Source organism: Cinclus cinclus, chromosome 12, assembly GCF_963662255.1.
Source record: "Cinclus cinclus chromosome 12, bCinCin1.1, whole genome shotgun sequence".
NCBI classification, from domain to species: Eukaryota; Metazoa; Chordata; class Aves; order Passeriformes; family Cinclidae; genus Cinclus; species Cinclus cinclus.
In genome coordinates this window covers 1,021,303-1,041,806 of record NC_085057.1, presented here as the reverse complement: position 1 = coordinate 1,041,806, position 20,504 = coordinate 1,021,303, and the positions used below count along the sequence as shown (strand labels likewise).

Genomic DNA, 20,504 nt, shown 5'->3' with positions numbered 1-20,504 from the left:
CGAGGTTCTGTGCCCATCCCCATCCCCATCCCCGCGTCCATTCCCGTGCCCATCCCCGTTCCCATCCCATCCCCGTGCCCGTTCCCTTTCCCATCTCTGTGCCCATCCCCGTTCCCGTGGTCATCCCCATTCCCCCCGTCCATCCCCATGCCCGTTCTCATCCCCGTGCCCATCGCCGTTCCCGTTCCCGTTCCCGTTCCCGTTCCCGTTCCCGTGCCGGTGCCGGTGCCGGTGCCGGTGCCGGTGCCGGTGCCGGTGCCGGTGCCGGTGCCGGGGCGGTGCGGCGGGCGCTGCGCAGGGCTGCGGGCGGGGCGGGGGGCGGGCGGTCCGGGCTGTTTAAAGCGGCAGCGGCGCTCCGCTCTCCCCAGTGCCGGTGCCGGAGCGCGGCGGGCAGGGCAGGGCAGGCGGCAGCGGCCGAACCCGCAGCCCACCCCCGGCCATCCCGGCCGGCCCGGCCCCCGGGGGAGCGCGGGGCAGCGCTCGGGGGCGGCGGCGGCATCACCATGGGCCGGCCGGGCAGGGTGCTGCGGCTGCTGGCGCTGCTGGAGCTGCCCTGCTGCCTGCTGGAGCTGCTGCTCGGGGAGGCGGCCCGCGGGCAGGAGATGTACGCGCCCCACTCCATCCGGCTGGAGGGGGACATCACCCTGGGCGGCCTCTTCCCCGTGCACGCCAAGGGCCCGCCGGGCTCCCCCTGCGGGGACATCAAGAAGGAGAACGGCATCCACAGGCTGGAGGCGATGCTCTACGCCTTGGACCAGATCAACAGCGACCCGGACCTGCTGCCCAACGTGACGCTGGGCGCCCGCATCCTGGACACCTGCTCCCGGGACACCTACGCGCTGGAGCAGTCCCTCACCTTCGTCCAGGCGCTCATCCAGAAGGACACCTCCGACGTGAGGTGCACCAACGGCGAGCCGCCCGTCTTCGTCAAGCCGGAGAAAGTAGTTGGAGTGATAGGGGCGTCGGGAAGTTCCGTGTCCATTATGGTGGCCAACATCCTCCGGCTGTTCCAGGTAGGGCCGTGCCGCGGGGCTCCGCCGCTCCCGGCTCCCCCCGTGCCCTTCCAGGTGCTCCATCCGCCTCCCTCCGGAGCAGCTGCTTCCCCTCCCCGTCTCCCTTCTTCACGGTGCGTGGCGCTTTCTGGATTTATCGCCCCAGTTGCACGAAGCAATGCCTGAGGGAAAGGAGGAAAAAAATAAAAAAAAAAAAAAAAAAAAAAAAAAGAGGAAGAGAAGAGGCGCTGGTTGCGCTGGGTTTGCGTTGGAGCGAGCCGTGGCTCGGCGGGGATGGATGCGGGCGCACGGCATCCCCGCGGGGCACGGCCGGGAGCGCTCCGAGCACGGAAGCCCGGCGGGGAGGGCAGGGCTGGCGGGGCCGCAGCCACCCCGGCCCGGGGATCGCGGGGGAGGCCGAGATAGGGTCGGGACAGGGTCAGGAGGGGCTTTCTCCAGCGGAGCCGGGGCTGTGCGGGGCAGCCCCACTGCCTGTCCGGGTCGGGTCCCGGCTCCCTCCCGAGCCCGGCCGGCCGGAGCGGGGGCAGCGGGGGCGGCTGCAGCCCGGGAGCGCCGCGGCAGGCTCCGGGAGGAGCGAGGGATGAGCAGAGCCGGAGGATTAGATTAGAGAGCCGCGTGTGTGTGTGTGTGTGTGTGTGTGTGTGTGTGTGTGCGCGCGGGGGCGATGCGCTGCAGCGCTGCCCGTGCTCCCCCTGCTCGCCTCTCCCCCGAGCGCTGCGCCTCGCTGGGTGTCGGGGCACGGACATTGTCACCCCGCTCATGCTGCTGCCCCAGGGCCGTGCGAGGCCGTCTGGCCGGGCTTGGATCCCCCCGGGGCTGCGATGTCTCCCCGGGGCGCTGCTGCAGCCGCCGGGCCCCGCAGCGAGCGCCGGGCGCTCCTCGGCGGCGGTCGCGGGCGCGGTGACAGTGACAGAAGCGCCACCAGATGCATCGTGAGCCGCGGAGTTCTTTGCTCCCTGTCCTACGCCTTCGCATGCGGAAGGTGGTGGAGGGATTTTTTTTTTTTTTTTTTATTTTTGTGCAGCGGGCGGAGAGATCCCCCGCTTTTCCCAGCTGGAAACTTGTGAGGTTTTCACGGCAAACGCACTCGGTGCTGTCAGCAGCCGCCGAGCCGCCTCATTCCCATCTGGCTGCCGGGGCCATCTCCGGCCGCTGCATCCGAGGCGAGCGGGGCGATGCCGCCCTCGCTCCTCGCTGCCCTCTGCTCTGCCCGGCCAGGGCATCGAAACAACACCAGCGAGCTGCTGCTTTGCCTTGCTCCTCTCCCCTCCTGGCAGATTCGAGCGCATCGCTCCCGGATTCAGCGCTGTGCTGAGAATCTCCCACGGTTTGTGTGGCTGCGCCGTGCAGCTCCGCGTTCGGCACCGCTCCGTGCCCCGTTCCGTCCCTCTCCATCCTCCGATGAGCTGCCGGCTCTCCGTGAGCCCAGCAGCACGCAGGGACCTGAGCCGTGCTGAAGTTGTGCTCAGGTACGGGCTCAGCAGCTGCCCCCAGCCAGGAGGATGGAATGAGGCAGCTCTTCCACTCCTCATCCCACAGCAAGTCCGGGATCCAGCTCAGAAGGGAAACCGAGGCACCAGGAGCCTTTTGGATTATGCCACAATAGCCGCAGAGTCTTTGGTGATGCATTACGTAGTGGAGTTTGCAGAAAATAAGATATTTGGACAGTTTCTCCATGTAGAGATATTTATATAGACTAAATACTTTAATGCATTGTGACTAAGCATCTGTTCAAAACTGCAGTTTAACCAAATCATCCAGAAAGCTGGAGCTAGCCCATACTGAGGGATTTTACTGAATATATATTTTGCAGCTTGGATGAGCTGCCTTGAAGCAGATCTTCCGTGCCGTAAAACTATTCCTTATTGTCCTCTCCTCCTTCAAAACGCAGCTCAGAACGTGCTCAGCCAAAGAGAAATAGAGAAGAACTATTTTAGGAGGAGAACTGGACCTGTTCGACGACTAAGTGTCATTGTGTGTGGGTGGGTGAGAAGCTCTAAGTTACTGGAAAGATGAAAATCAAGTACCAATCACAAAATATCTTGTTAACCTCAGAACTCCCTGAAATTCCTGAGTGTGGCAGCCAGCTTCTTTCCCAGAGGTCACTGTGGGTTTTGCTGCCGGGGGCAGTGGGTGAGGGGTGGGTGGATGGCTCTTGAACGCTTACCTGCATGCTCAAGCTGGCTTTTCCCTCACATCTGAGAGCTAAAAGCTCCGTGGAGGCCCCTGCAAAGAAATCTTACTGGAGTTTCTGCTTCTCTGACAGCATCTTGGAAGAGAAGTGTTTGTGCTGTGCCTTAATGTAGGGAGAAAAATCCGTGTAAATATACATCTATAGGTATATAGAAGCCATCCAGATCACAGCAGGGCTTCTCAGGCAGCTGCTGCTGCTTCAGGCTCTTCCTCCCCAGGAGGGGCCACATCCATGCGGGCTGTTCATCTTCCTCTCTGCATGGGGGGCTCTGTTATCTCTGCCTGCAGCTCGCCCGCTCCCAGGGCAGCTCCCAGGGCTGGGAGCATCCCCAGCTACAGCCGACAGGTGGATCAGCAGGGAGAGGCATCTCTGGCTGGAATTCATCCGTGCAATTACTGCTGGAAGTCTTGTAGGAGCTTTCCTGGAGTGAGAAAATGATGGGAGGGATCTCCACGACACTTGGGGGTTTTTGCTGTGTGATCAGAGTCCCTCCCCTGCCTCTGTACCTCTCCCCTCACTTACCCCTGAGTTGCTCCTTGGATAAAGGAATAGTTGGGGTGGGAGGGCTCCTCCAGGAGTCCTGCTAGAGCCCAGGGGAGCTGTAACCCTGCCTCTCCCATTCTCCAGCTGAAGGGCTGGTGCTGATGGAGCCAGGCTGAGACTTTGGGGTGCTCGCTGCTCCTGCTGGGTCCCACAGCACGTGTGGGTGGCACAGAACTGCCAGTGGGGCAGGGTGCCTCTTCAGGCCCCATCTAGGAGGAATCCAGAATGAACTGAGGAGAGATAGAAGTGCCCTGTGCAAGCTCAGGGGCTGAGGGAGGGGAGGCTGCACCCCTGGATTCGGTGACTGCCTCTGCCAAGGGCTCCTGGGACCTGCTGGAGCTACTGGGGTTAGAGTGGGTGAGGAGCACCCCCAGTGCCTGGTCAGGAGCAGGGCAGAGCCCAGCTGAGCAGGGCTGGAGCTCTGAGTGCACGAGAGCTTCTCCAGCTTGGCCATGGCCTGCCCGAGAAGGGGTTGAGGCCCCAGGGAGGTGCCTCGGGCTGGATTCTTTATTTTCCATCTCTGTCCTTTCCCTTCACCCCATCCAGCAGCATGAGTACCCTGGCAGGAGGGACAGTGACACAGCCCTGTGTGACTGCATCCCTTGGGGCTGTGTCCCATCCCACTGGGAAGGAATTTGGGGAGCAGGGCAGGTGTGTGCCAGCCCAGGGCAGGTGAGTGCCAGCTCAGGGCAGGTGAGTGCCAGCCCAGGGCCTGCCTGTGCTGCAGCACTCCATCAGTGCTCCAGGAGGGATCATCCTGGGGCTGCTGGAGCGTGGGGATGGCCCCGCACCAATATTCAAGTGTGTCAAAGGCAGGGACTTCTTTACAACACAATTCTATCAGTGCACACCAGTAAATAGCAGCTTGGTCATAAATTAAATATCTCTCCTAAAAATAACACCAAAATAATTTGGAAAGCTGCTTCCAAATGCACCGGGGAGTTCAGGCAGGGTGTTTTGAGGCTGCTGGTTTTGCTTTGGAGAAAATGCTGCTCCTTTGCAGGGTTGTAGCTTTCCCTGCAAATGGAACGCCATGATAAAACCATTGCCAGGGTGTTTCATATTTTCTGGGAGTAGAACCTTGCAATCTGTGGAATATCAGCACCCTGACTTCTTTTTTAATGCTGCAAAACTTATTTTTGTGTTTCTTTAGAACTACAGACTTCTCATGACAGGCTTTAGTAAAAAACAAATGACTGCTTCAGGTTTGTGTCCTCCACAGATGCAGTTTGAAAGAGTCAATCAAGAATAATTTTGGTTTTTCTAAATCCCTGTGGAATTTTATCAGGGGTGGTGCTTGTGGGGCTGTTCCTGAGCCCCTCCAGGGAACTTTGCAGCCAAGTGGGCTAAGGGAGTGCAGGGAGGTTGGGAGTGTGAATTGGAACATCCCGGATCTCCCTGGGGGTGTTGGCTGCCTTTCCTTCCTGCCGAAGGAGAACGATGACAGTTACAGTCCTGCCTTCTGCTCCAGACACAGTAATCACAAAAATGAGATTATTTGGAAAGGAAGGGAGCTCAAAAGTGCAGCTCTGAGCTGGATGCTGCTCTTTTCTTGCAAGACACACACGGCTTTGGCAGGCTCTCTGGGGGAGGCTGTCAGGATGGGATTGGGGACTGGGGATTGGGGATGGGAACTGGGGATTGGGGATGGGAACTGGGGATTGGGGACTGGGATGGGATGGGATCCATGGGATGGGGTGGGATCCATGGGATGGGGTGGGATCCATGGGATGGGGCTCAACTGCTCCAGGGAATGAGGGGAGCACTGGAGCCTGCTCCTGCCAGGAATGCTCCTCGGGCACAGGGAGGAAGGGCAGGGCTGTGTGAGAATGCACAGAACCACGTGTGATCCCATGGTTCCAACAGATCCCATGGACATGTTTGGTTTCTGATGAGTTCCACGCTGCTGATCTGATCCTTTTCTAGAAACTCCTTTTAATTCCCAGGAAAAGTCTGCAAGCTGCTTGTTCCTTCCTCTCTCAGTTGAGTTTCTTGCAGGAATGTGGGATGTAGGCCCATTCCATGGGATCTAATTTCCATTCCAAACCCAGCTTTGAGCCCCTCCTGCCCCCCTTGCCCTGCTGAGATGCTGGGGAGGTTTAATTGCTGGAATGTACCTGAGCTCTCACTGGGGCTTGGGAAGAAAACTCCCACATTTCAGCAGGACTTTTCTCTGGATGCTAATTTACTGTGAAGTCCTGACCTGATTGCTGCATTTTCCTCTCCTCACTTCAAACAGGACTATACTTTTTAAGCAATGGAGTAATGTTTCATTTTAGAAAAGGTATTTCAGGAAACTCCACATTTTTTTTTGGTTTCTCACATAGAGAATGGAACAAAAAGCTGAAAATAGAAAACAGCAATCTTTAATTCTTTGCCTCCTCTCAAAAAAAAAAAAAAAAGAAGAAGGAAAAGACAAAGAAAAGTTTGGGGTTTCTTTGTTCCTGAATGAGATTTCATTTCAGCAGCCTCTCAATATTTGTCCTTGTTGTTAGTGAAGCCCTGATGTGTGTCAGCACCCTGAGCCATGATGTGCTGTGCCTCAGCTGTGAGGCTGCACCAGCGAGATGTGGAATCTGATTTTCCCTGTAAAAATAAAAGGCCCCGAAAATCCTCACTTTGAGAATTCCACATGGGGAGTCACTAATGAGAGGCTGGAGGTACTGTGATTGTATTTTTCTGGAACGCTGTGTTTTGGAGGTAAAATTCATTTTCTTGACAAGGCAAAATTCAATTTGAGCAATAATCTTGGCTCTTAATCTGTTTTCAAGTGTCTCTCTTGAGGCAGAAGGGACTGCAAAGGGTCATTTGGAAGGAGGGTGGTTCTGCCAGGAGAGGGATGCTCATCCATGGAGAGGAGCAGGGAGGGATGATGGGCAGAGAGAGGATTCAGGGAGAGCTGGGGCTGGCACATGGGGTGCAGAGCAGATTTTCAGCGAGTTCACTTGTGCAATTCCCAATTTACTCTTTGAAACAAAGTAAGGTGACCTCTCTGGAATGACAAATGGAGGGATCATTTCAAGGCATTAATTTTTATGAAAGAATTATTGATCTGCTTTGGAATCTCATAACAGTAATACTACAAAACTACATGTACTCTGTTCCATATTTTATTCTATTAAATGAGTTTTGCTTGGAGGCATTAAAGCCATCCAGCACAATGGTCTCTGTTTCATAAGATCAGACGTTGTTATTTCTATTTATAGTCGTATTCAAATTAATCTCAATGAGTGACAATGCTGACTGTCCCAGACACTGGACTATGATGAATTTTATCATAATACTGGGAGATACGAAGCATGTAATTAAGGCTGTTTGGAGAGCATGGAATCCAATATAGCCAGGTCATTAGTGTGGTGAGAGGGCACCCAGGCAGAGAGAACTCTACAGGAGAACAAGGATTTCCAGAGCTTTGCTCGTTACTGATGATTCACGAGCTTGTCCCAAGCCCTTCTGCTGAAGGCAGTGCAGTTCTTGTGAACCATCACCCATTTAATGGAATATTTAATGGAATAAATCCTGCTGCTTCTCTGGAGCAGGAAAAGGTGGTGGCCCTGTCCCACCTGAGGCCACAGCTCCCTCCTGGGTCATCCCCTTGTGCCTCCCCTGGCTGGAGAGAGCCCAGCCCTCAGAGCCTGCAGAGCTCCCCAGCCCTGGGGGCTGCACCAGGAGCAGACTCGGCAGGTCCTTGGTGTCAGGGTGGGCTGGAGCTCTTTGGTGTCCCCAGGGCCGCCGTGGGCTGGGTGTGCCCCGTCCTTTGGCAGCTCAGGGGATGCAGGGTGGGGTGCAGTGGGTGCTGTCCAGCTCCACGGGCTGTGTTTTGGAGCAAACCTTTCACAGCAGAGCTGGTGTCAGGTGCAGGATGGGGCACCTGGGCACACCTGAGCTTCCCACAGGGATCCCAGCCCTTCTGCAGGGACAAAGTGCCCCTGGCTGGCAGAGGCCAGCCCCAGGTGCCTGTGGCTGAGGCTGTGGTGCTGAGGACTCTTGTGCTGTGCCGTTTGGGATCTGGAGAGCATTAAGATGCTGTGTGAGCGCTGGGCATTCTCTTATCCCTCAGCTGTTGGGTGATGCTGCCCGAAGGGTTCCTCCCTTCCCAGCCCTTCTAAATGAGCTTGGCAAATGCTCCCAAAGCCCTGGGACGTGCTTCTGACTGGAGATCACTTCTCTGTGCCTTGGGGTCAGTGAAGGGCTTGGGCTGCCTGGCCTCTGATGGACACTGGGAAGAGGAGGAAGCTGGAGACCTCCCCTTGCCAATGCCCTCGCTGCCTGAGGTGGTGCAGGTCCAATGTTTGCACATTCAGGGCACATCCAACAGCTCTATTTTGGTCTGGGCTTTTGGGAAAAGGATGGCCTGAGCTGTGGGGGTGGAAGAGAGGTTTGGAGCAGTCACAGGTCACAGGATTTCATCCTGATGATGGTTCTGCTTAATGTCCCTGAGCATGGCTGTGTATGTGGGTGTTTTTATAGATAGATAGAAATATTCTCTATACATAATATAGAGAGAAATGTTATTGTTGTATATACTTATGCTGTGAGCTGTTTCTTTAAGGTCTGGCTCAGGGCTTGGGCTGGGAAGGGGAGAGCTGTGCTGGGTGAGGAGAGGATGGAGCACCTCCATGTCCCTGTGTGAGCCCTTCACCTGCCTGTTTGGCTTTTTGATCCTGCATGTCTTACATTAAGAGGATTCTAGGGCTCAGAACTATCAATCGTGGGTGATAAATACAGAAAAGATGTGGTTAAGGAGTACTGAGCCACCTCAGAGGCTTTAGCAGCACCAGCAACAGGCTGTGTTTGGGCTTGGCTGCTCCTGTGTGGGGAGACAGCGAAAGGAGGAGAGGCTGAAACTGCAGTGGAAAACAGGGAAGAACATGGAGAGGTTGGAGTGTGGCTTTGCAGGCTGCTGGGAGGAGGATGCTGTGCAGGAGCAGCTCTCCTGGCCCAGCAGCAGAGCTGTATCCACGGCCAGGGGTGCCTGCAGTGGCAGGGAGGGCACAGCCCAGGTAGCTGGCATCTGCCTCAGCCCGGGGCAGTGTCCTGCTGGAGCTGCTGTGCTGCTGCCAGGTCACAAGCCAGGGAATCTGGGGCTGCCTGGGTGTGATCCTGGAGCTGCCCCGCCGCCGCAGCTCTCCCTCAGATCTTGCTCTCACACCTTTACAGCTGTTGTAGCTCCTCACTGGCGGGTAAAACAACTGCTGACAAAGCCAAAACCTCGAGCTGGAGCTGTCCTGACAAATGGCCGTGATCCAGGTTCCCCTCAGGTGGGCTGACACAAGCCCAGCTCTCAGCTCCTGGCAGTGCCGGCTCCTTCCCGTGGCTGCCAGAGGGATGCGCCAAGAGCCCAGCACTGCTCCAGAGCCCTGGGCTCTGCCAGGGACTCCTGCAGCCCTCAGGAGCCCTAAACGCCCTGGGAATGTGCCACAGGGGCTTTCAGGGCGAGCTGCAGCAGCCACCCTGCCCAGCTCCCCGGCCCCAGGTGAGTTGCAGCAGCGCTGCTGTGCCGGGCACTGCTGATCCCTGCAGGTGCTTCCACAGCTGCCACGGGCTCCTGTGCCGCACGCAGCCCCAGCTGGCCCTGGGGCAGTGTCCCGTGGAGCGAACGGGGCACCAGGTGGGAGGTTGTGCAGGATGCGAGCGCTCCCCGGTCTCTGCACAACCTTCCGGCCTTTCCTTCGGGTGCTGCAGCAGTGGCTGCGGTTGGTGGGGAGGCAGCAGGGAGCTGGCTCGTTCCCCTGGACAGTTGAAGGCATCTTTAGTCCTGGTACCATCCCCCTGCCTCCCTGGCACTGCCAGGGATCCAGGGGCAGCCACGGCTGCTCTGGGAGCTGTGCCCACCCTCCCAGGGAACAATTCCTTCCCTCTGGATGGCACCTGCGGAGCCAGGCTGGTCCTGGCACGTGCCTAAGCTCTCCTGCAAACTTTTCTGAGCGATGTTCTACAGCCTTCAAGAAAGACTGGTTGTTTTTCCTCTTAACACTCAGCTTTTATCCTCTTTGCTGACAGTTTTCCTGGTTTGTTCCAGCTCTGTTTGCACAGCAGGCTTTGAGGCTTGAGTGCAACAGGACATGCAAGAGGGATGTTTCTACAGCGAGACTTTTGCTCTCCCTTTGATACTCGAAGATGGATCCAAAAAGCAGAGGTTTGGAGATGAATGCACTGTGGTGGGACCTGTGGAACTCCAGCCCTGCCTGAGCCAGCTCAAGGTGTCAGTCCACATTTCCAGTGCTCTGGGGACCAGAGATTATTTTAAATTCTGGCTCATCCCACTGGTGCATTACCAGTCTGGACTACTTGTGTTCAAAACCAATCCAACAAAAATCCCACAAGAAGTTTGCTTCCACAATAGCCTTTCTTTGAAGAACCACAGATTTTCCAGTTTCAGTATCTTTGATGACAAGGACAGAGGGATCTGTGTCCCTACGTTCTCTCAGGTGGAAATGCCCAGCTTTGGTTCCTTGCAAACTTGTTTTCTCTCCTGCCACTCTAGGATTTGTGTACAGCAAAGCCATCCCATCCACCACTAATTTCCTAATAAATTTCTTATTCCATAAATATTTTAACACCGGTAATTATGCATTCAGCAGAATGGAGATTTGTTTCGTGTCATTAACTTCAGCCTTTTAATGCCATGTGGTGTTTCTGCACCCAGAGCAGACTGAGAGCCAGGCTTTGTACAGCGCTGGTGACACTTGGTGTGAGATCTCAGATCAGCTGCAGCTTTGGGGGGCTCTGGGACCCCTCTGTGCACCCCATAGCACCCCCTGCTTCTGGGGCCATCGACATCACACCAATCTACTTCCAAAATAAATTTATGAGTACGTGTTGTGGCACGTCAGAACTCTTGAAATACAAATTTATTTTTGGGAGAAGCACGGATCAGTCAGTGTTAGAAACCAGCGTTTCATGGCCAAAGGAAGCTTGGCTTGGCTGACTGCAGGTGCCAGAGGAGAGCCCTTGTCCCCATGGATGTCCTGGTGCTCTGGGACAGCATTTGCTGCTTTAGAAACACCTCTTGCTACCCACAGCTCGGTGCTGAAATAATGAGATCCAGGTAAATCTAATGGATGGCTGGCATTGAACACTGGGATTTAATGGCAGCTCCTAAGAGCACAGACAGCATCTCCCCCAGCAGGGACAGCTCTGAGTGCCTGGAGGTGTTTCCCATGTGGAGCCCATCAAAAGCGAGTCCTAATGGATAGGATCAAGGCCAAATTCCATTTAATAAAAAATGGCAGGAATAACTACAAAAATAAAGACAAACTGTCAGCTCAGATTTGGCAGGAAGTTGTTATTTTTGCAGGAATAAAATCGAGCTCTAATAGAGAGGGTTTAGTGATTTTTAAAGCAGGTAATTTTGTGGCAGGGCTTGAATGCACAGAAATTATATTGACAATAAAAATTAATTAAACGACTTTTTGTGGGCTTGTAGTTTTTCTATCTGACAGCAGTACAGAGAAACTGGATGATCCTTAAGATCCCTTCCATGCCAACCCTTTCCATGGATGATGCTGCAAAGGAAATTATCTTTTTGAGGTATGTCTACTATGGCTACAATGGAGGATTTCCAAAGGAGGAAAAAATGTTTTGATTCCCCAGCAAACCTTGGACAACTGGAATGGACAACTGGAAGTGCCCAGGGAGGTTTGGAGTGCTCATCCCTGGAGTGTCCAAGGAATTCCTGGGGGTGAGGTGGGGATGGGGCACAGCTGGGACCCGATGAACCTGGAGAGCTTTTCCAGCCTCAGGGATCCTGGGATTCTCTGAACTGGGAGCTCATTGCCTGTTCCATCTCCTGCAGCAGAATGCTGGTGTCCCAGGTGAAGGGATTTTGGACTCCACAGGATTTTGGAAGCTGACACAAAAAGATGAATTTTCCATCTGCCTGCAGTGCCCAGGGTGGCAGCAGCCCTGAGGGAGTGACAGCTCGTTAGCTCTTGTTTGGCTAAACTGGGAATGTGGAAATGAGGAATGGCCTGGTTTTTCCAGCCCCATGGAAGGTCCCAGGGCAGCTGCACAAGTCCTGTGACACACCAGGATCCCCAAGAGCTCAGTGTGAAACAGGAGCAGAGCAGAGGTAATGGAGTCCCTGGAAAAGCCACTTTCCTTCTTCAGGAATATTTCAGTGAAGAGCATTAAATCCATGAAGAAATGAAATAAATCCTAAATACAATTTTTCCCACCTGTGAAAAATACATTTTTCTGGGGAATCAAATTGTTAAAAAGAAGCCTCCCACCTCTGTGCTTATTTTCTCAGGAAGAAGCTCCTCGCATTTCAGAAGAGCATAAAATAACTCTGAGCACAAAAGCACCAAGGAATGGGGCTGGGAACTCCTCTGTAAAGTGTCCTGCTCGAGCCCAGCCAAGCTTGTGCTGCTCCATCTGGCAGCAAATTCTGGTGGTGCCTCCTCAGCTGTGCCTCTGCTCTGACCAACGTGGGCATGGAAACAGGGGGTGATTCTGGGTGTGCACCTCAGCTTCACACTGAAGCGTGCCACGGCTCTTTCCTGGTTGTCAGCAGCTGAGCCTGGCTCCAGACTCTGCTCAACACCGTGTGCAGCTCCTTGGAATCGTGGAATCATTAAGGTTGGAAAAGACCTCCAGGATGGAATCCAACCCTTGGAGTGGACCTGGGGCTCCTCTGACCCCTAATACAGCAGCTGTGTGTCAGCAAGGGCACACTGCAGGACCAGCTGAGGGGTTGCATCCCTGCTCTAGACTAGGAAGCAGTTTATTAAAAGAGCAATTTATCAAAAACCCCACAAATCCCACCAGTTCCTCGGGGCACACTCGCTGATTTGTGGCACCTCTGTGCAGCAAGCGATGGGACAGACTGCAGGCAATGCTTTCTTGGGAAGTACTGCTCTGCTTTGCCTTCTGCTGCTTTCCCACAAGGAATTTTTTAGCAATGAACGTGTGTGCTGTGTGTGCTGCGTGTCCTGGATCCCTGGCAGTGCCCAAGGCCAGGTTGGACACTGGGGCTGGAGCACCTGGGACAGTGGGAGGTGTCCCTGCCATGGATGGCCTTTAAGGTCCCTTCCAAGCCATTCCAGGACCCCGTGCCCCAGTGGCTGCACTGCAGAGCTCCCTCCTGCCCTGCAGGGAGCCTGGGAGGGAAGGGTCCAAGCCTGGCTGACTTCCCCGGGATGCTGAGCACGGGGAAGGGGCACATTTGGGTAAGTGACAGCCTGTCACTGCGCTGAACAAAACACTCCCAGGAGCCGGAGCACTTTTAAAAATAGAAAACGGAGCAAATGGCCTGGCAGGGAGAGGCAGCACTGGGAGAGGCAGCACTGGGAGAGGTGGAACTGGCCCTGATGGGCTCAGGCTGTGCTGGGGATGGAGGGCTGTGAGCTGCAGGGGGGCCACAGGGACTGCTCCCTCCTGGCCCCTTTAGCAAAGTTCTTTGCAGTCCTCATTTGGACAGAGAACTTCCCCAGACTTGTCTGGGTGTCGTGAGCGGCTGCTGGTGCTGGGCTGGCTGCTGCTTCTCCTGGGGATGGGGGGCAAACCCAGGGCTGCTCTGGGACCTGCTCCATATTGCAAAACCTTGTGTCCTAGGAAATCTGGATTGGACAATACCTGATTCCAAAAAGCAGTGCAGGACCTGACTCCTGCACTGGAGCAGGTGAGTGCTTGGTGTGAGCCCAGGGAAGCAGAGATGGGATTTTTAGCTGATTTTTATCCCACTCCTGTGAGATTCCCAAAGGAGCCCCAGCAGCCCCATGGACCCTGCTGGTACCAGGGACAGCCCAGTGACCTCCCAGTGCCCAGGGATGTGTGGCACATCCACAGGAGCAGGGGCTGGCTGTGCCTGTGCTCAGCGCTGGAGGAGCTCCTGCAGCCTCTCAAACTTGTCAGGTTCATGGTCAGAACAGCAAAACAAGGTAAAAAAAAATTTATTTTCTTTGTAGGTTATTTTTTCCCCCTCATCTTTCTCCCAGTGCTCATATAAATCAAGCAAAATGTGGTACAACTGGAATCTGTTTTCCTTAACAGTTGGCAAAGTGGTGTCTGTGCTATTGAACCTGAATCCTTTGGCAGATGCCAAACCCACAAAGCCCTTCCCATTTTATTTTAAAGCCATGCTGCTCATCCTCATTTCAGGCGTCACAGATAGAACAGATATATTTGGAAGACATTGTTTGGGTTTTGTGATCTATAAAATACAGCCTGTCATAGAAAGGGGTGTGTAACTCAGCAGAATTGGTGTGTGATGTATAAATCCTTCACAAGGAGGACTGGGCTAAGGATTTGTCTTGGGAAAGGTGACCAGGAAGGGTTTGACCTCAACCAGGGCCTCTCCCTGCCCATGTAGCAGTAAAAATATAGAAATGATGGCAGTGACAGTGCACGAAGAGCTGGGTTTTGCCTGGAGTGCATTTGCCAGCACAGTGATAGGGCCATTACCTTGGGGTTTTGCTCGGGTTCTTTTCAGGGACAAACACAAAATCTACCTGGAAACAGCCAGCCCCACATTTCGTCCCCGAGCTTTGGGAAGAGGAGTTCTGTTGGACTTCTGGCAGTGCTAATGAAATGTCTCCTCATGCAGAAGAGAATTGTCCACTTGTCACAGGGGTTGGTCTCCGGCTGCCAACACGGCTGAGCTCCAGTGCCAGCCCTGGCTGGGCAGTCCCAGTGAGTGGGGAGAACGTGCCTGGGATTTTGGGGAGTGTGCCCAGGATTTTGGTGAATGTGTCCAGGATTTTGATGAATGTGCCTGGGATTTTGGGGAATGTGCCTGGGATTTTGGTGAATGTGTGAGGGATTTTGGGGAATGTGCCCAGGATTTTGGTGAATGTGCCCGGGATTTTGGTGAATGTGCCCAGGATTTTGGCAATCAGGTGGTGTTGGGTTTGCTCAGGTGGTTGTGCTGGTGCTGCCAGCAGATTGAGGGAATGGGATCTGGGAGTGTTTGAGGTGAAATCTGGTTTTTGCCCTGGCAGAACAGAATCTCTGTGCTGGGGCTGGGCTGGGCTGGGCTGGGCAGGAGCCAAAGGAGCTGAGCAGAGCTGTGAGAATCCCAACGTGCCTGAGGATCAGAGCCTTTCCCTGGCAGTGCAGAGGGATCCATGAGATCTTCAATGTCTGCCTGACAAACCCCGTGGCAGCAGGAGAAGCTCGTGCAGCTTCACAAAACCTTGTGCTGGAACCTCTCCTGCCCAGCTCACTGATGTCAGCTTGAGCTGCTGAGCCAAAACCCAGCCTGGAGGGATTTGGGGCAGTGCTGGGGCTGATCCCGAGAGCAGACAAACACATCCCAGCGTTATTGGGTTGCTTTTGTGTTAGAATGGATTTCTCAGGTTAATGAGTTGATTTTCCCCACCACTTTGCACTTTATCATTCTGTCTGTCCAAATGGGATTTTTAATTCACACCTTGTTGACACAGGAGCCTGATTCTGGGGATTAGAGATCACAGCCTGGCTGGTGACTGTGACCAGCAGCACCTCTGGGGTCCTGTGAGACAGCAGCCAAAAGCCACAAATAGATCCAGGTAAAAGGAGGAGTGGGACCATGTGCTTGCTTTAAGATGTCATCACACTCTTTGCACTTCATGAACTGACATTTGTTTTTGTAAAAAAGCCCCCTACCCTGGTAGAAAAAAAATACTTAAAAATACAAATTTCTTAAAGCCTGGCTGACACAGACCTGCCTCAAACCCTAAGACACAAACCCATGGTTGAACAGTTATTTTAATGAGAGTGGAGGTTCTCATGGCAACTCCTGGCTGCAGGAGCTGGGATATTAAAAGTCACACAAATACAATGGCTACAGCAGTAAAATGTGCTCTGGGATGCTCAGGACATTTCCCATACCTTTCTCCAGTCCAGGAAAGAACCTAAGCTTGTGACCCATATATTTTATAGGCAATTTGAAAATTTTCATTCATTTTGGTGCTTTGAGAAGTGAAGGGAGACACATTAAATGCAAAGAGGTCTCCTGCTCTCTGTATAAAAACACTCATTGATACAAAAAGCTGATGAATAAAACCTTAAGTAGTAAAAAGCAATACTTGTGTGCTGTGTGAAGTGTGGAAGGGTAATTCCCTGTGCTGGAGACCATCCCTGACCTCAGCTGGGCCCTGTGCACGCATCCCATGGGGGGTTGGCACTTCCAACCCTCTCCCGTGTTTATTCCCTAACCCAGGGCCTGGGCTGGTTATTTTGGCATCCATCCATCCATCCATCCATCCATCCATCCATCCATCCATCCAGGGCCTGGGCTGGTTATTTTGGCATCCCAAATGTTTGCTCCTCTTCCCAGAGTCTGCCATCGTGTCCGTGCATGAGTTCCTCCCTGGCACTGAGGTGATGAGGTATTGGTGAGGAAACTTGGGAGGCTGGGGCTGGAGCTGAGCTGGGAGGAGCAGCCCCAGTGGATGTGTGCTGCTGCTCTGGGTGTCTGTTCTCTGCTCTCATGGATTGGTGAAGGGCCGTGGGGGCCAGGGGATTCTGCACTCCTTTAGAAAGCAGGGAGGGGTTGGAAGTCTCAGGGGTGCAGCAGTGCCAGCTCTGGAGAGAGATCTGCACCCCAGAATGGCCCCGGGTCTCCCCCTCGGGGTGAGGGAGCCCTTCCTCTTTTCCCATGGTAATGACTCTAGTTGCCCTAATGAGACTAACGCTAATAACATTGCAGTTAAGTTGTCTCATCTCTCCCACCCATGAGTTTTTTCTTTAGCTTTTCTCAAAGCTGTTTTTTTTTTTGTCCCCATGTGCTGTTCTCACGCGTGGTTCTGTACATTAACGATTGGGAGACGACAGTTCTTCTATATCTTTTTAAAAATGTTCCCTGGGGAATTATGCTTCAACCAGGGAAATTGTATGTTTCATTATCCAAAAGGTTTCAGGCTTTATCAGAGTCTTTTTGTTATAGTTGTCATGGAGGTTTTTATTATTATTGTTAAATTGAATAATGGGGAGGAACCTGTTCTTAAGCCTTTGCACAAGAACTAAAATTTAAATCCAGATAAATCTGCTCTGTTTGTAAAAGTGACTTTTTAAGGTTAACTGCATTTAGTTCCAATCATTGGAAGTGCAGCTTTGTTACTTTATCTGAATTAGATAGCGAGGGGTTTTGCAGCTGTAATAAGGGAAGATTGAACTTGACTTTTAAATGCAGATAGAAAGTCTGGGAGTTATTTTTCAGGGCCCGATTTCTTGGTAATCACAAGAAAACCTCCACGAGGCCTCCCAGTGCTGCTACAGGAGCCCAGCAGGGCTGGAGCCTGTTGGAAGTGACAGGGAAAGAGACCTCAGAACCATGGAATGGGTTGGGTTGGGTTGGGTTGAGTTGGGTTGGGATGGGTTGGGTTGGGTTGGGTTGGGTTGGGTTGGGTTGAGTTGGGTTGGGTTGGGTTGGGTTGGGTTGAGTTGGGTTGGGTTGAGTTGGGTTGGGATGGGATGGGTTGGGTTGGGTTGAGTTGGGTTGGGTTGGGTTGAGTTGGGTTGGGATGGGTTGGGTTGGGATGAGTTGGGATGGGTTGAGATGGGTTGGGTTGGGTTGGGAGGGACCTTAAATGCCACCCAGTGCCACCCCTGCCATGGCAGGGACATCTTCACTGTCCCAGGCTGCTCCAGGTCCTGTCCAGCCTGGCCTTGAGCACTGCCAGGGATCTTCTGAGCTTCTCTGGGCTGCTTCCAACAGGGCTGGAGGTGGATTTTGTTCATAGCAAGCACCAAATGCTCCCATGTGGGTGGGACTGAGGCACTCCCAGCAGAGCTGCTGGGCTGGGGACAGCCCTGCCCTGGGACAGCCCTACCTGGGGACAGCCCTGCCCTGGGACAGCCCTACCTGGGGACAGCCCTACCTGGGGACAGCCCTGCCCTGGGACAGCCCTACCTGGGGACAGCCCTACCTGGGGACAGCCCTGCCCTGGGACAGCCCTGCCCTGGGACAGCCCTACCTGGGGACAGCCCTGCCCTGGAGGGACACAGGGTGCTCATTGTTATTCTGCATTAAACCAGAGCTACTCTGAGCCATCAAAGATCCCTGGGATCCAACAGCTCCTGGATTCTTGGGGCTGGGATGAAACCTGAATGAGCAATAAGGAGATGAAAAACTCCTCCTGCAGCTGGGACTCACGGCAGCAAGGAGTGGAACCTCTTTGAAATGTGGGTCAGAGCCAGCAAAGGGGTTTCAAACAGTTTGAAAATGTCAATAAAGTAATAATTCATCTCAGCATATTCAGGCTGCCAGACTTCAGGGAGCTCCCAGTTCAGAGAAAGCATGAAATGCAAATACTTTATGTAATGTTGACTGTGACCATCGGCCTCATTATGCCTCTGAAATTCATCATTTTTCCCTTTGGATGCTGAAATTTGTTGACAATCAGGAGGAAGAAGAGTCCCCCTGGATTGTTGTGGTGTGGTGCTGTGGGAACTTTCCCTCTAATTACAGCAGGAAGGCAAATTGCAGGAGGCTTTTTAAAATAACAAGTGAAGATAGTGACCTTTTTTACAAAGGCTTTGATGAAAGATGTGAAAAAAATGGAATTCATTAGAATATTTCTAATTTCCTGACATTCAAATCGGAGAGACTTTCTCATTGTGCATCTTCTCAAACGTTTATCGTTAAATGTTGTTTAACAAAGGTCCCTGGACTCTTTGCATGTCAATGACCCCCACGATTGAATTTAGAAATATAAACTCTACAGAAGGAAAGAATTTCTCTCTGTGTCTACAGTGCTGTCCTGCAATTCATTACTGTGGTGTAAATGCCCAAATGAGTTCAGTCTAAAGGTGCATAAATGCATTTCAATGAATTTAAAATTAGGACTATTAAAATAACTGTGCAAATCCCCTAAGAGTATTTGGGGGCAAAAGTAAATGCAGGACACACAAAAAGTATAATTTTAAATATATATATATATATTTTTATATATATATATATATATATAAATGAGTGATTTTATATGATTGCAACATTATCAGGTTTTGGGTTTTATTGAAATTCCTAAGGAACCACACAAATAATTTTGGAGGCATTTTCTAGGAGTGCAGGGAAGGTGAACAGCAGCATCTGAGGGGCTGTTTGTTCTGGTTTGGTGCCAGCTGGGTTGGGGTTCATGGGTGGTGTTTGGGACCTTTAGTTTGACTTGGAAAACCCCAACCCCACCCCACTGTTCAGGGCTTTGTTTAGGACCACAACGGGCCAGTCTCTGCTCTGAAGAATTCCTGTGCAAGCAGGAAAAACAAAGGGATTGGGCAAGATGAGTTCTGTCCTCCTGCAGCTGGAGCTCTGGAGGCAGAGCAGATTGAGGGAATCCAGAGTGGGAATCCCTGCGAGAGCCACGAGCATCCTTCCCCAGCTGGACATGGGACCTTTTTCCTTTCCTTTCCTTTCCTTTCCTTTCCTTTCCTTTCCTTTCCTTTCCTTTCCTTTCCTTCTTTCCTTTCCTTCTTTCCTTTCCTTTCCTTTCCTTTCCTTTCCTTTCCTTTCCTTTCCTTTCCTTTCCTTTCCTTTCCTTTCCTTTCCTTTCCTTTCCTCTTTCCCTTTCATTTTTCCTTTCATTTCCTCCAAGGTCTGATATCTTCACACAGGTTTCCTTGGCATGCCCCCAGCATCTCTGGAGCAGAAGTTCTCTCCGTGGAGGAGCAGTGGGTGGTGACAGCAGTTCCTGCTGGTTTTCCCAGCACATTGGCATTCCTGGTGCCAGTCCATGTGTTGGGATCACTAGTGAAGGGATGTCCTGGGCACCTATTGCTGTCCACTGACAAAACTGGGCTTCAAACAGAAACCCTCCAAATACCAATGCAGGAGGAATTTAATGTTGCTCCATTTAGAAAAGATAAGGAAGAAAGCGGGGGTGAAAAAAGAAAGGGAGGAGAATGTAGCAATGTCCCCAGGTGCTGTCCAGTGTCCTGGGAGGGAACAGGGAAAAGCAGGGGAGGAAATGGGGCTGAGTCCTGACACGGGTGGGGAAATGCCCCAATTGGTGGGGGCTAATGAGGGAGGGGATAAATGAGAGAGGAGCGTGGGGGAGAGCAGCCCAGGGGAAGGAACCTTGGTGCAGGTAGGAATTTTTTCTGACTGGTTTGGGGTGGTTGTTGCTGGTGTAAGGTGGGTTTCCAGCTGTTGTAATGTCTGTGCTTTCAGAGGTTGTTCTTTGAATTGAATCTTGGCACATTATCTCAAGTAAAAACCCTTTAGCTTTCCTCTCCTGGGGTATTTTAGTGCTTTTACATGGCTCAGAGTTCCCAAGGAATGTTTCTCTCCTGCTGTGAGCTATCTGAGGCCTGACTTTGTCCCCAGTAATTCCCATTTTTACCCTCTGGCTCCTCAGACCCCACAAATCTGTTCAACAGCCCCTTGGATTTGCAGAAGGAATTTTCAGTCATATCCTGCTTGCTGATGAGAGGCTTTGCCAGGACCTTGCTCTGGGTTTTGGGAGCTGAATGGAACATTTGCCATTAATGAATCAAGATTTGTAGGAGCAACAGAAATTCAGGCTCTGGCTCTTTTATTAGTGGAGTATGACATGTATCATGCACACACTGGAAAATATTTTTACTTCAGAGGAAGGGAAGGAGCACTTTGGAGTTCATGCTGTGAATTTTCTGCAGAGAATGACTCTAAATGCACCTTTTGTAATGCATGACTTTATTTATTTAAAAAAAAGGCTGCATTATTAAATTTGGTTTTGTCTGTGCAAACAAATGTGAATTATTTTGCCAGCTCAAGTGTTTTCTCAGTCACCCATAAATAAGAAAGTGACTTGAAAGTACAATTGATCAGAAATGATGCATTGAGTGTTTCC

General features: G+C 52.5%; 1 protein-coding gene across 1 annotated transcript in view; it reads left to right on the top strand.

Annotated features, from left to right (window-relative positions):
• The first annotated feature begins 503 nt into the window (after positions 1–503).
• Positions 504–20,504, top strand: part of GRM7 (glutamate metabotropic receptor 7) — a 175,018-nt gene continuing 155,017 nt past the window's right edge. Inside the window, exon 1 of the mRNA XM_062500728.1 lies at positions 504–1,013. Within this exon, the coding sequence (XP_062356712.1) occupies positions 504–1,013 (510 nt within the window). The remainder of the gene's footprint in view (positions 1,014–20,504) is intronic.